The sequence below is a fragment of the Manacus vitellinus genome, unplaced genomic scaffold (assembly GCF_001715985.3).
Source record: "Manacus vitellinus isolate BGI_N305 unplaced genomic scaffold, ASM171598v3 scaffold_16_pilon, whole genome shotgun sequence".
NCBI lineage: Eukaryota > Metazoa > Chordata > Aves > Passeriformes > Pipridae > Manacus > Manacus vitellinus.
The window spans coordinates 14,190,418-14,205,413 of NW_021939189.1; the positions used below are offsets into that span (position 1 = coordinate 14,190,418).

General features: G+C 40.1%; 1 protein-coding gene across 4 annotated transcripts in view; it reads left to right on the forward strand.

The window, feature by feature from the left end:
* The window catches only part of MYZAP (myocardial zonula adherens protein), a 53,066-nt gene that overhangs the window by 31,448 nt on the left and 6,622 nt on the right, over positions 1–14,996 (forward strand). For 3 of the 4 annotated variants that reach the window (XM_018069812.2, XM_018069813.1, XM_018069814.1), the window contains exons 11-13: positions 6,632–6,715; positions 7,175–7,275; positions 8,399–8,501. In XM_018069812.2, coding sequence (XP_017925301.2) covers positions 6,632–6,715; positions 7,175–7,275; positions 8,399–8,501 — 288 coding nt within the window. Of the gene's footprint in view, positions 1–6,631; positions 6,716–7,174; positions 7,276–8,398; positions 8,502–14,996 lie in introns of those variants that run through there. The other variant, XM_029958704.1, reaches the window with a different exon arrangement.

Below are 14,996 nucleotides of genomic sequence, written 5' to 3' on the forward strand. Positions count from 1 at the left end.
TGTTAAATAAATCTGTTTGTTCACAGCTTAATGTAGTACATTTTAAATGAAGTGCTGGCAGTTGAAAGTGCAGGACCTGCATTTGGCAGGTGTTTAGAAACCCAGCCTTTTCCTCATACTGTTTGTACATTGCAGGCTTTAAAAGAAAGTGTGAGAAGAGACAGATGGCCACAGTGGGTCACCCAAAGCTCAGGGTTTTTTTAGCCCTTGCCTTTGTAGTTACCTTAAAGTGTGGCTGGGCAGAGAGAGATTTTCAAAGACAGTTTGAGATGGAGAATCTGCAGGGAGGCTCTTAGGTCAAACATGGAGGCACACAAACTTCAGGCCCTTCTGCTAAGAAGTTTCCACTGAAGAGACAGAATTGGGCAGGCAGGTGGAGGCACAGAGGTGCCATGGGAGGGCATGGAAAGCTGCTACCACATTGTTTCTTTCAGGGTTGAAATTGCCCTTGTTCTGTGAGAGGGGTGAAAGCTGTCTTTTAAGTATCTATTTGATACAGTCAACCACTTCATCCTGAGCCAGTGTAGGAAATGCGAGTTTAGTGTAAGATATATGAAATGCAGAACAGTGAGTTTAGATCAGCAGCAAAATTATTTTGTGGCTTGATCTCAGTTTCAAGCCTGGAGAGAATGAAGAGAACTTTAGTTTTGAGATGTGTGCAATTGCCATTGAAGTGGATTGCAGTTTCATTGCACAATAAGCTTATTTTATATGTAATAGAGTTTCATTGTTGAGAAGCAGAAGAGGGAAGGAAATAAGCATTAACATTTTGTAAGCAAGGTGAGTGGGTCAATGCACATATAGGAAGCTGTTCTGAAGGGGTCTGAAGAGAAAAGGATATTTGATTTCATGACAAGAAATTATCTACAGAACTCAGATTTCACATGAAATCCCCCTAACTACTGAATTAAACTGTCTCTAGGTCATGGCCCATGAGCTGTTCTCCAGCTTTAGTCTCAGATTCGTTGGATAATAAATGGTGACCAAACACCAGGGAGAAGCTGTCTCCTGTTCTGTTGGGGAAGATACTTGCATGAAAGGACAAAGTACTAATGAGCAAATGATGTCCCAAATACAGAAGATACTTTATATTGCACAAGTGGGGAATAAAGAAGAAATTTTTCCACCAAAGACTTAACCATCTCAAAACATCTGTGTCAAGATACTCCATCTCCAGATATATAGGAAACCTTCCCTGTTTTAATATGGAAGAAGAGTTTCAAGGTCAAGTAAAGGAAGCTGCACAGAAGGATACAGTGAGAAGATGGAATCACCAGCAACAGACAGATGCTGAATTTGTATTAACCAAAATCTGCATTGTATAGTACCTACCATGAAAACAAAACACCAACAAAAACACAAACGAGAAATGTAGAAAGAGAAACCCACCTTGGGAGCTTGGAGGAAGAAGATAAAGGACAGAACACAAAAAAGTTGCCCCCTGCTCCCCCTCTCCCCAGTTCAAGTGTTTGGCATCCCTCAGTGGACTTGAGCAAGCAGTACATTGCTTATCTATTGGCAGGAGTAGAGTCACTGCTGGTGTTGGTGAGAGTGTTTATACATGCAGAACATCAGCCCTTTCAGCTGGGAATTGCCTGGCCAAGTCCTTAATTAGAAAACTTGCCCATTACTGAGGTAGCTCTTAAGGAGGTGGTTGGACTGCAGACAGGGAGCCAATGTCTGTAACTCATGAGGGCATCTCAGCCCACGGGCCTGCTTTGGCAATACCTGTGCATCAAAGTCTGGCCTGATGTGTTCTTGCAGCTCGTTGGTTTAGGAAGGTCTGTAAGTTGGTGCATTAGCTCAAATCAATCAGTTGTTACTTTTTCATTAAATACAATGTGAGTTTCAAAATACAGAAGGTATTGATGGGTTGCTCAAGTGATTTAGGGAGGATTAAAAGGCGAAGGTGTTTATCCCTATTTACTGTATTATTGTTCCCTGAAAAAATTTCAACACTCTTGTCTAGCCTCTGATAAATATCACTTAAGGTCCAGTGAAATATTGGACTGAGGAAAATCCTGTTCTCCTTGTACAGGAATTACCTCTGAGAGTTCAGGCTGATGTTGCAATGTCTTGTCTGTCTTGTTTTGTGCATGCTGTGTATCGTGTTTGTCCTGTGTTCAGTCATATTTATGACCAGTTTGTTCATGTCTCTGTATCAGTGTTACAGATGCCCAATCCATTAATAGGAGATGAATAAGGAAAATACAATATACTTGAATAATACACCATACTTAAGTATGTTAAAACTGTCATGTTCTGATAAATATTTTAAACTAATGGATGATAATATCAAGTTGTAAATATTACCTAATAGCTGGATCTGTTCCAATCCAGTAGATCACTGTATATTTTAAGCCTCCATATCTGTGTCCCAGTACACAGAATAAAATAAAGTTTTCTATTTCAGGCTTTCTTTATATAAACTCTGCAATTGGGCATAATTTTAAGTTACTCTTAAGATGGTCTTTCCTTCTGCTTTAATAGCTTTGTAATTCTGTTGACTTTCCCTTCTAATACCACTACTCACATCTCCAGCGTTTCTTTAAGGACTCTTTCTTTTAGGTCTTGCAATTCTCCTCTTGGCTGTTCTTAGGTGTTCTGTCCATGAGATTGGTTTAATGGTGTTGACTCTTATATCTCACTTTCTGTCTTAGTGAAACAAAGTTTAGTTGCTTGGTGGTGCAAGACAAAGAAGTGCAGCTCTTCCTAGAAAGAATTTACACATCCCATTCGAGTACCATGACAAGTGTTTGGTATTTGGAGGCTCTGTAAGGTGCATTAGTGAGAAAGAAATAGATCTTTGGTGATGGAATGGACAAGAATTGAATTTTCTGGGAGTTACCACAAGATAAGGTGGCAGTCTGGAGAATGAGGGAGTTTGAGAGAAGGGATCTCAAGGTTTCAGAAGGAGGCAAAACCACAGAGCTGGTAACAGCAACAGGATGGAAACAAGCAGGAGAGAGCTTGAAAAGAAGTGCAAGACCATGTCAGTCCTGAGCCCGTGGATAATTTCAGGATGATTCACATTGCACGTGGGGCCTTACGTGCTGACTCAGATCATCAGAAATTGCAGTGGGTATGTGAAATGCAAGCTGCACACCCAGCACAGTCTGCAGGGAACTTCATGGATCGTGCCAGGATGGGGAGAGATCAGGTGCCCTTCCTGTGCCCCACAGTGAAATGCCGGGGATGGGGTGGCCAAAGGGCTGAGCTCCTGAGCAGCCCCTGTGACTGCCTGAGCCAGGGGGTTCATCCCTCCTGGCTGTTATGGCACTGAGGCAATGCTGCCCAGCCCCTGGGATGGCCTGAGAGCACATGATGCCCCTCAACTCATTCACAGACCTGATAAATTACAAACTGTAGCTTAGGCCTTGTAGCTTTTCCCTTCCCAGTTTTGGAACAGGCAGGAGCAATGAATGCAGTGGGGTGGGGGAGGTTAAGAGAGAATGAAGTGGTAGGGAAAAGGGTGACTCTGTGGCCCAGGGTTGCTAAAGTCACAGTTTTACTGTTAGCAGAACTGTTTTGAAAGGAATGAGTGGGTCATTAATGTCAATGATATTTCTAAGTAGGTTGCCAGTTGTGTTTGACTGCTTAATGTGGGCATGAAGTTTATGGAAATACTGGTAATAGTGTGGAGTCCTAATGATGCAAGTCAGGTCAAGAGTTAAGTGCTAGGGTAAGTCTGTTTGGGCACTTCTAGAGAAGGCTGGGGGACAGAGCCTGAAGGATGTACCTGAATAGAGCTGAGGAAAATCATGAAGAAATCTGAGAGGGGAGTTGTGCAAAAGGCAGATTTGGGAGCAAGTTGCTGAGTTGGCAGTGAGCTGGAATGCTAAAGTCTGCACACACAGCAAGGATGAGGTGGAGTATAGGCCTTGGGTATTGACCAAAGAAAACATAGGAACATCTTGGTGATAATTTTATCCTGGAGTCAGTCCAGAAATGAGTTGGATACCTGAGTCAGTCCATGGAATTTGAGAGTCTTTGGCTTGAACTGATTTGTTTCTGACTGTTCTGACCAGACTATTCTGGCCACCACTCAGGCCTGGAGTTCAGTATTGGGTTTGACCTATCTTACTTCTCCTCTCCTCCTCCTTACCTTACATTCATCCCAAAGTCAAAATCTATTGCTCTGTCACCTGCTAGTTGTTCTCTTGCTTTGGGCTGCTCCTTGAAGCAAAGATACTCTCAAGTCTTGGATTTTTGGGCTTTGGACTTTTTTTATTTAATAGAGTAATAATATAATTCCTTAAAGTTATTCATATTTTCCCTGGTTTTCTGTGACAGATCCCCTCAAGGGTTAATCAAATCAGGTTCTCTCCTGGTCTGGTGCTAATGGTGTAAGATGATGTGTACTCAAGTCCTTATTCAGTAAATAAACTTTTTTTATATAGTAAATTTCTCTGATGGGATGTGTCATCTGTGTCAGGCCACTTATTTCAGCCCTTGGACTGCAGTAGCTGCTGAGACAACTATTTGGCCACGTGTCTGGAGGTGCAGCATTCGTGCTCCATCCTGGCCTTGCTTTCCTTCGACAGTGGCCTCACAGGGTGCTCTGCTGCATCTGGGGAGCAGGACTGTGCTGAAACAGCCTCTCCTTTTACCCACTGCTGAATTTATTTCTCCTGGAATGTACTCTGTCTGTGTGGCTGTGAGTTCCCAGCCTTCTAAAGATCCACCCAAAGGTGTTCTCTAAGTTACACGATTGCCAGCCTGCTCATTCTGTAATCTGCATGGTCCAACCACACCATTCTGGTTTGGTGCTGGACTGGGACTTGGAGCATGTGATGGTACAGGACCATATTGTCTGCAGAAGGGAAAACATATTTTAAAAATCTGGTGTAATTCTTCAGAGGGACTAAGAGATTGATTTAATGGGTTCTGTGTACTATGTAAACATGTCCCAGTGAGGCAGGGAGTGCTGCTGTGGATGGGTCAGTCTGCTGGTCCTTGGGGCACTCTCCCCAAACTACAAAATGTCTTTTTGGAGTTCAGTTTTGTGTTTGGGAAGGGGAGGAAGCTGTTTGTCAAGGTGTTCCTCTTTGTATTCTCTGTTAGATTTTAAGGTGTCTGTGCTCATTTTTGCCTTTAGACTGTTGTAGTTCAAATACCTTGTGTTCTTCATAGCCAATGTGAAGAATAAACAAATAGAAGTTTAATTTTTACTTACACAAACTCTGTTTGTACCTACTGGTAAACATAATGGTTGGGGTCACAGTTTATTTCATGTCTTAGAACCTTTGTGTCATAGAGCGAATATAACTTAAGGTAAATGGCTATGAAACACAAGAGTTTGGTCTTGCTTTTGGATGACAGATAATTTGATCACTTCTTTGGAAGCAGAAATATTTTGTGTTTGATGTAAAAACCAGACCAAGCAGCTGATGGGGTTGATTCCTTTCAATAACAAGAATTGCTGTGTGTCAGGGCAAACCCCTCCCCTGATAACACAGCTGTGCTTGGCTTCGGGTTTCTTTGTGCTGCACTGATTAGTGGTATGAATATTATATCCTTCTATGCATGGTAGGAGAACAGAATATTAATAGAGAAGATCCACTTGAAAGTCCTAAAAGAACAGTTTATCTTTCTGAAGTGGAATTTATTAGCAGGACTGAAGCTATTGAACCAGCGAAGACGTAGCTGACCTCATTTAGTCATGCTAATAAACAAAGTTGTAATTAAATATGAAAATCAAGATATGTACTAAGATTTTGTGAAAATGCCACAAGCTTTGTGTTTCTGTGAGTTGCAAACTGAAATGATCTTAGCTTCAGATGACATGGGTAGTTTTACATGCACTTTAAACTAAAAGAGAAAGAAGGGAAATACCTGATTTTGAGGAAGATGGATGATGACAGCACTGCTGTATTCTGTAACTGTTCAGCTGAAAACACTGTATGGAGTTTGCATTTTAGCTCTTCCAAATAAAAACTGATCATTGTGTCAATGAGATGTGGTAACTGAAGTCATGGAGACTAAATTAAATTTCAGTTGATGTTATATCTTCCTGGTTTTTTTGTTTTATTTATGCATTTGTTTTGCTTCATATTTTTCATAGTTCTGTACATTTTAGTTTCAATGTTTTATAACATCTAGTATATTTTTGGGAGGGTGACAGTACTGCTGTGGTTTTCATTACTGTACCTTGAGTATTTTATCTTTCTCCTTTATCAGGATGAGAATATTTCTACTAATCACGTTGCACACATACTGAAAAAGTTTTACAGTGGTGTTTTTGAAGGGGATGTTAATGTTTGTTCCCAACATAGGTTTTAGGATATAGAGTTAACAAGTGACTGAGGAGAGTGCCTGGAAAATTTGACCCAAGTATTTAAAAGTGGTCTTTCTTGCATATCAGTGTAGTATAATGACTGCCAGGAAAAATGAATGTATTCTGAGCTTTCCTTTATTTCAGTTTAACTGTTCTAAGGAATTGATTCACTTTAGTAAAAGTCCACTGAATTTGATAGCTAATCCACAAATTAAATCAGTTTGTGAATATTTAGAGGTATTTGGTTCTTGCTGAGCAATAAAATTAAGCCTTTATTCCTGTGGTATTTAGTTCTTTCTCCTTCTCTTTACATCCCAATCAAAGTAAATGTCTTTGCTTCATTTTTCTTCATAGATTGAAGTGCTAAGGAAGAAAGTAAAAGAAAAGGAATTATTTATAGTACAGCTTTTAGAAAAAATCTCTTTCTTAGAATGTGAGGTAAGGCATTACCTTTTATGTTTTTGTGATTATTTTATGAAACCAAATAAAATTTGAACCAATGTCATCCGGTGTTATCTGCATGCATATTTACATATTGACTTGCATATTTATATATTTACATTTACATTTGATGTATATGTATTTGTATTTTCAAATGAAAATTAAACTTATGACACCAGTCACATGAGGAATGCATGTAATAAATTCTCAATATTCATGCTAAGTTTCTTAACTTAAAATTTTATAATGGTATTATAATGACTTAAACCAGAAGCGTCTGAATAAAATTGTTGGTTTAAGTTATATTTTTTTCCCAGAATTAAGGATCCTTTATTTTTTCAGTCAATACTTTTGCATTATTTCTTGTGGGGTGAAGGCAATGAGCAATTTTATTTCCTTGTTTCCATAACATAATTTAAATAAAATAAACTTGGGATGAAAATTACTGTTTTCCAGAATAAAGAATTACAAGATAAACTGGACTACTTAATGGAAAACCAACCAAAGACCAATATAGAAACCAGAGATACTGGTGTAGAATGTGACCTTCCATACAGGTATTTGTTTTTCTGGCTTGCTCGTAGGAAAATTCCCCATAATGTCCCTTATTGGTGCTGTATTAGTAAACCCAAACGTTCCCACTTCTGCACCAGAATGTTGTTTCTGCTCTGTGGTGGCCAGTGGCTCTGCAGCCTGGCTTTGGAAAGATCAGGAATTGTGCCTTTCCTTCTCCTCCCCTTCCTCTGCCCCGGGCAGTGCTCAGGGTTGCACCGAGCCCTGGGAACACGGCTCTGGACTCGCACTTGAATCTTCACCCCAAAGTCACCACAGGGAAGGGCCAAACAGAAAACAAAACACTAAGCTAAGCAGGACCACTGCATGTTACTTGAAGTGCCAACAAGTAAACCTGTTCTTAACTGCCCTGCAAGTTGAATCATTTAATTGGAGGAGTGTAAATCACCACATGGAACCAGCAAGCTGTTATGAAATCGGCAAGTGAAGTAAAATTCCCTTGATAATTTGAAAATGTACTCATTTCAGAGTTTGGCCCAAAGCATAATTTAATGGCATGTGTTTTGAAACCTTAAAACAGTGGTTTTCATTCAGGGTGTCAACAAAGACCTATCTTTGTTGTCTTCTCTGTGGCCTCTCTATATCTAGGCACAGCCCCTACTTATCGGACATTTTTTCTATTTTTAAGGTTTATGTCTGTGAAAATGTACCTCTGTAAAGTTTAAATTTCATGGGATTACTTTTCACAATTAATTATCTTCTTAAATGTAACATTGCTGTCTTTTTTGTTGCAGAATCCTTTTATTATCTTCTTAAATGTAATATTGCTGTCTTTTTTGTTGCAGGATCATTTAATTGTCTTCTTAAACACTATATTGCTGTGTGTTTTTTGTTGTAGGATCCTTAGTCCTAGTAACTTTACTGCTGGACATTCCACTATGAGCTCCAGCAAATGCCTGCATGTCAACGTGCCAGTATGTGCCACAGTTTTTATCAAATATTCTTTGTGGCATTATAGAAAAGAAATATGGAACATATCAAATGCACTAATTAATTTTAGCCTGTTGGTATCCAAACAGGGCACAAGTTCATTGCCATGGCATTTTGAGCCCAGCTGTCTGATACTCTGACATTAAATCTCTAAGGTTTTTCTTGTCTCCTCAACAGTCCAAGTCCTGAGAACAGATCTCCTGAGAGCCAGAGGCCGGTGAGGACGTACACCCCGTTCAAGAGAGTGCTGGAATTCAGCACAAAGAACAGCACATCTTGAGCAGTCAAGTCACTGTGCTTTCTAAATAGGAGCAGATACCTTGCGCCTTTGCAGCTTGATTAGATAAATTGTTATCAATTCATAGAGAAGAACAGCAGCATGGAGTCTTGCTAAATTTATCCTGAAAGCAGCTTTTTAGTAACTTTGTCTCTGAAGTTACTACTGGCGTTGCCTGTGAGGGGGATATGGAAGGAGCGGGGTAAGTGAAGCAGCAAATGTTGCTTCTTCAGAAGCTGCCCAGTGCAGTGTGTCATTTCAAATGCCTGCAGGGAAGGAGTTGTACAGCTGTACAGTTTTTGTTTTCTTCAACTGTATCATAATTCTGTCTGTGTGATGAAGCTCTAATCTATTGTGTTGTCAGTATGACCTGAAGTGATGCTGGCAGAGGGCATTAGTGTGGAAGCTCCCCATGTGCCCCTACAAACTGGGAGGGCAGATCACACCTGTCAGAGACCTGGCACAGTCGAGGGCTCTCTTCACCTGGGGGCAGCTCCCTTGTACCCAGCACTCTTTGCTGGGAGGGAGAGATGCAACTGGGCTCTTCCCTCCACACATGAAGGTGAATGTTGTGTTTGTTGCTCGAAATAGTGACCGATAGAGCTGATTATAATGCAATTTGCTTTGTTGGACTGAGGCAGTGGTTTGCACTTCCTCAGTCATGGGACAGAGTGGCCATTGGTGGTACATTCAATAGTAATTGTGTTGGAAAACCCCTGACACCTTATTTATTTACTTTTCCATTAGAGGAAGCAGTTTTCATTAAACAGAATTTTGCCTATTGCAACCTGCAGCAGTCCCTGCAATTCCTACAGCAACAGCAATCCTGAATCAGGATTTTGGGGTTTGAGTATTTTTTTTTCCAAAGCACTTAAAATCTTATCCTTGGCTTCATGTAGCAGCAGGAATGACTGCATCTAGTACTGAACTCGTTTAAATATGTAGGGGATTTCTTTACATCTTGTTTTGATCTCCCAGTCTCAGTGAACTTGAATTATGAATATTTTATTGTAGTTCTGTTAACATGAATGAAGGATTTTTTTTTTTTTTAATTACAGTAACTACAGAAAACGAACAACTTTTGTTTTCTGTATGGTCAATATTGTTCTTGCATTCAGCCAATCCTGGGAGGTACACACCTTGCCACAGGGCTTCACAAAGGGATTGCTTTTATCTCCAGGCTAATGCAAGTTCTTAAATGCAGTCCTTATCTATTCAAATCAAGTACACTTACTAAAGTTGTATTTAAAATAATAATATTGACCTCATACTGAACCCACAAGATGATGAGTAGTGACTCAACTGCAATGTCAGGGATAAGATTTGTGCCTGTGGAATCGTATCTCCATCTAGTGGCTGGTAACAGCAAATATTTGGACAGTATCTGTTTTGGAAGCGGAAGACATTAAAAACTAATCCCAACTGGTATATTAATGTTCACCAGGGATGGAGCTTTAGGTTGTTACATAATGTCTTTTAGCATTTTTGTGCCCAAATAGTCCCTCTGTATTTCAGGAATGTGATTCTGAACCAGGGTTTGTAAAAGTTACCTTCAAACTGAAGGTAAATGGATGAAGGTGATATTTTTAGATAAAAGGAAATGCATGTTGTTGTAAAAGAGAATAACAAGATTAAATAAGTGAAAATCCTTTATCCTTCTGGTTTTGGCCAGAATTCAGAAAACAGAACCTGACAACTGTGAGGTGCTCAGTGAATGGTAGGAGAGGACAGGATATGTATCAAAATGCTGTTTTGACACAGACTTCAAAAGGAGGTTCATTCTGTTTTGATAGAGGATCTCCTCTGAAAATAGTACAAGCTATTTTAATTCTGAGACTTGCAAAATTATGATAATCTACTCGAGACTTTACCAAGACTGCAGCAGGGCCTTAAGTTTTTACTGTAAAAGTTTTCTGTGTAAATTCTGTCTTGACTGTTCCATGAAATATAGTATTTTTTCTAAACCAAATAAGGACTGAAGCCTATGATGTATTTTAAGAGCAGTGAACTGGGTGACCATCATTTCATTGGACTACTGGTCTAAATTTGTTAACTCTGAAGAACAGGAGAGGAACCATATTTATATGATTGTGTTACATGAAAATATAGAGCTTTCTAGTCAAATCGGTAGCAATGTAAATTAGCATAGATAATAACAAATCTGACTGAAAAGACTGTAACACTTCTGTATAAATTTTGTTGATTTGAGATTGGGTTAATTAGTACTATAATTTTAGAAACTAGTAAAATTTCTGTAAACAGCAATAAAAGCCATATAGAAAGATCCCAGAAAGTGCACTAAATGTAAGTCAATTGTATGACTACATTTGTACCATGATAAGTATTCTTTTGTGATTTATTCCAGATACTCTGGAAAGTATTTTGGGATACAGTTTTCATATCTGCTGTATAAATAATGCATTACCTTGTATGCTTTTAATACATCCTGTATGTAGGACATGAAAAGGATAAATTGCAATAAATACTGTATTTAAACTTGCTATTCTGTTGTATCATTTAGAAAGAAACCTGCCTTAAAACGTTGCCAACTGTTACTCTGCACAACTTTGTTCAAAACACGTGTGGATGCAAAGCAGCTCCTCTGGAGCCTCGATGTTCCTGTCGGTGTTTCCTTTGGCAGATGGGCTCTTGAGAACAGGAAGGCACTCCCTGGCTACAGACTCCTTCTCAAAGCCAAGTAACAGAAGTAGATGAATTCTTTCATGAAATAAAGAACTATTGACTTGCACGGGATAAACAAGAACTGGGCAGCACAGCTCTTGTGAAAAAACCCCAACCCAGCAGCTTCAGACCCTGCAGAAAACACCTGAATACATTGGGATGATGCTCTGCAGGCTTCAGCAGGATGAGGGTGGGATGGCTGTGGCCCATCTTTATTTACAGTTGATATCCACTCACTGAAATAGAGATTTGTTTTTTAAGACTGTCACAATAAAGCAATCTGCATGTCAATTAAATAAGAGGTCATGCAAACATTACAGTCACAGTGTTGCAGGTTTGCAGTGCTCAGATGAAGAATGTGAAGTTTTTTGCTCAAGTAATGCTTCCCTTGGTATGTGCATTCAGTACAGATTGCCAACAGGACCTCATAAAGTCCTGTGGAGATCAGCAGTGCTCGGTGCTGAACCTACGACCTGGAACTGTAGGAGTTGGATACTTTTCAGAGAGCTTTAAATACTTGTTTTGACATCTGAAGACTTTTAGACATGGACAGATGAGAAGTAAGTTCAGTCTGCATTAAGCCTGTAATTCTGCACAGGAAATCTTGCTCTGCAGATGTACCTGCTGAGAGTTTCATTCCACTTACATTTCATTTCATTCCCGTTCAGCACCTGGGGCTATTTGCATGTGTAAAAGAAGAAATGTGCTTAAGAGACCTGAGTTAAGGCCATTCCAGCCCTACCTCAAACACTACAACATGGAAGGAACACAAGAAAACAAGGTGATAGCAGCCATCTACTACTCAAGGTATGTGAACGTTTTCAAAAGAAAAAGGGACCTACCTGATGGTTTAAAGAGAAAACAGGCAGGAGTGAAGGTTTGTGAGGTTACAGTATTCTGTAAAGGCATGTGGTGTGTGGGCACTACAATGATCTGACAGTGGCTTCCCATGTGTAAACCAGTATGTTGATAGCTGTCAGTATATATAGATCTGCTTTTAAATTGCTTGGGGCTTTTTCTAGAGAAATAGTGTTAAGGGAGGGATTTGTGGGTTTTTTAAAGAAAATGAATTATTATGAAGGTGAATCATGCTGATAAAAAGGGGGTTTTTTCCTAAATGAAATAAAAGATAATTAAATTCCAAGTACACCATTTTTTCCTGCTATTTTGGGGGTAGTTTATTTTGTCTGTGGGGCTTGTTTCCTCTCCTCCTGCCTCTTAATATTTCCACCTAGGAGCAGAGAAACCATGAAAGTAATGCCCCCCCCCCCCCAAAATCTATGTTCTAAAGTCTCTTTTGCCTCTTTTCCTAATGAAAAGAAGTAACATTCTATAAAGTTGAACTTTTCTTGTAGAAATAATACTGAATTGCCTAGCAATTCCAGCCATGCTATTGCAGAATAAATTATATTTAACTCTAGATATCTAGTGACAGAAAACAACTCACCAAAAACTAGTAACGGCTCAAGATAATGTCCTGAGTTAGAAAATGTAGGAAAGCCTACTATGTAAAAAATATTAAACCCCCAGTTTTGTTACATATTTAGCTCACCTGAATGCTGATCAAATATTTAAGTGATACAGAATAAATCCTCTAATCAAACATGCCAAGAACACTCTGAGGGAAACCATAAAAACATGACTGTGCACTGCAAATAATGACAGTCTGTCAGTCTCCCAGTAGAAGAAAGAGTAAAGTCCTAAAACCAAACTTGCTGTAGGATGTGATTACTCATGTTCAGAGTGGGAGCAGTGAGGATTTTTCTGCACACCTGTATTTCACCCCAGGGGCAGCAATGCCTAAGGGTAATTTTCCTCAGTCCCACAAGTGCCCCATACTTCTGCTCCTTGACTGCAAAAGCAGAAATCCATTTTTCCTTCTTCAAATTTGTTCCTAAATTGATACCATCTCTATTACAGTGTATTTAGATGCTGCCCACCTCTTTATAAACAAGAATATATTTGCTTCTGCACCTTCCAAATTTCAGCTATTTGTTCATCATTTTGGAACTGTAAACAGTGTTTCAAAATTTAAACTCCCTAGCTGTAAAGATGAGCAGTATTCCTTTGCAATGACTTTGAACCAATACAGACTTGGTGAATGGTATTCTATGTGAGGTACAGAAGGATCAGTTGTGATTTCCAGCACTTAAGTCAGTTTTTGCTCTATTTTTTCCTATGTTTATGCAGTTTAGCACATAAGCTGAAACCCATTGTAAATACTGGCATTACTTTCCTGTACATGTCATAAAGCAGCTGAACATCTTGTGAGTGCAGAGCAGTGGTCTAATGAGATTGTTCCTTCTAGACTTCCACTTTCCTGTGGGCAGAAGTGATTTCCATGCTCAGCCTTCCCACTTTCTCCTATCTCCAGAGGAGAAAGGCTAAAAAGCAGGATCAAGCGTTCCTTCTGCAAGAAATGTTCAATAGATAGCATAACTTAACCCTGCATTACAGAAGCAGCAATTCAAAGGACTTGTGTCCTTTAACTTGTGTCCTTTCACACCAGGGGATCTCCTGGTGTGAAAAACTCAGTGATTTCCTCTTCCCTGAACTTTTAGGCAAAATTCCCTGAGGGATTTTCCACAGGAGATGATCCAGGCAGTGAAATGATCTCTTCAACTCGTCACGGAGCAGCTTTTCTCACCCTGGTTGTGGTGTTTTTTCCATGGGTAGCTGCCTACTTGATTAATCTCATTTTCCCCCGGCCCTCAGCCTTTCCCTGGGCCGTCCAGCTGCGCAAACAAAGGGCCGGCGGACATTTCGGAGTGCTTCCTCCTGCAGTCCCTCTGGGCTGGGCCTGCCTTCGTCCGGCTCGTAAAACAACCCTCTTAACAGCCTCTGAGAAATGTGCCTGTTCTCTATTGCTCAGGTTGAGAAACCTCCACTGGGATCAACTTAAAAAAGCTGCTAGCAGCCACCTGGGAGCCCCCACTCACCGTGACCTCACTGCTGTGGATGGAGTGGCTTCCTAAGGACGCTTGTGCCAGTTCGGAAGGTCTGGAGTTAATGTTATACCACAATCTGAGCTTCTGGGTTTGGTCTCTGTATCATACATGAACAAGTTAAAAAATAAAGGCCATGTAAACACTTTAACAGACCTCTGAAAAGTAAACCTTGAGCCCTTAACATGAATTGTCATTCTGCTAAGGGCTGCTCAGACACATGGAAAACAGCACAGCTCTCACCCATGGAAACATCAACAGGGGAGACATTTCAGCCTTCGCAGCTTTTTGAGTTCGCTAAGAATGCTGAGCTCAGGGACAAATCCTGCCTCTGCTCTGCACAGCCTGTCACACCCAGGCTGACCTGGAATTGTTTCTGGGATGCTGCGTTTGTGCAGTAAGGACTCCGTGACTGCTGGATGTGCGATGAGCTTCATGCAGCCGGACCTGCCTGCACTGATACGGGACGAGCACCACGTCAGGCACGTGTGACCCTTCAAATACTGTGGTAAAACTGTGCTAATTATTCACTTTAAAAAATGTGTCTGGAACATATCCATTCTAAGGTTCATATTTCAAAAGGGAAAGTAATAAAAATTTAAAATGATGTCTAATAAATGTAGCACAACACAGGCAAGGAAAGATGAAATCCCTGGATTTTAAAGTCATATATATTGGCCAAAGTCAAAAAACTTATGATAGAAAGATACCAGATCGGTGTTGGGGAGGGGGAAAAATCAGAATCCTGAAGGAATTCTGAGAGGTAAGAAGCAGAATTACTGCCAAAAAACATTGCTAAAAGATGTCAAATTGGTCCCAAAACAAATAAACAGCCTTTCAGCTGCTTCTCCGCAAGTATTACAGCTGCCAT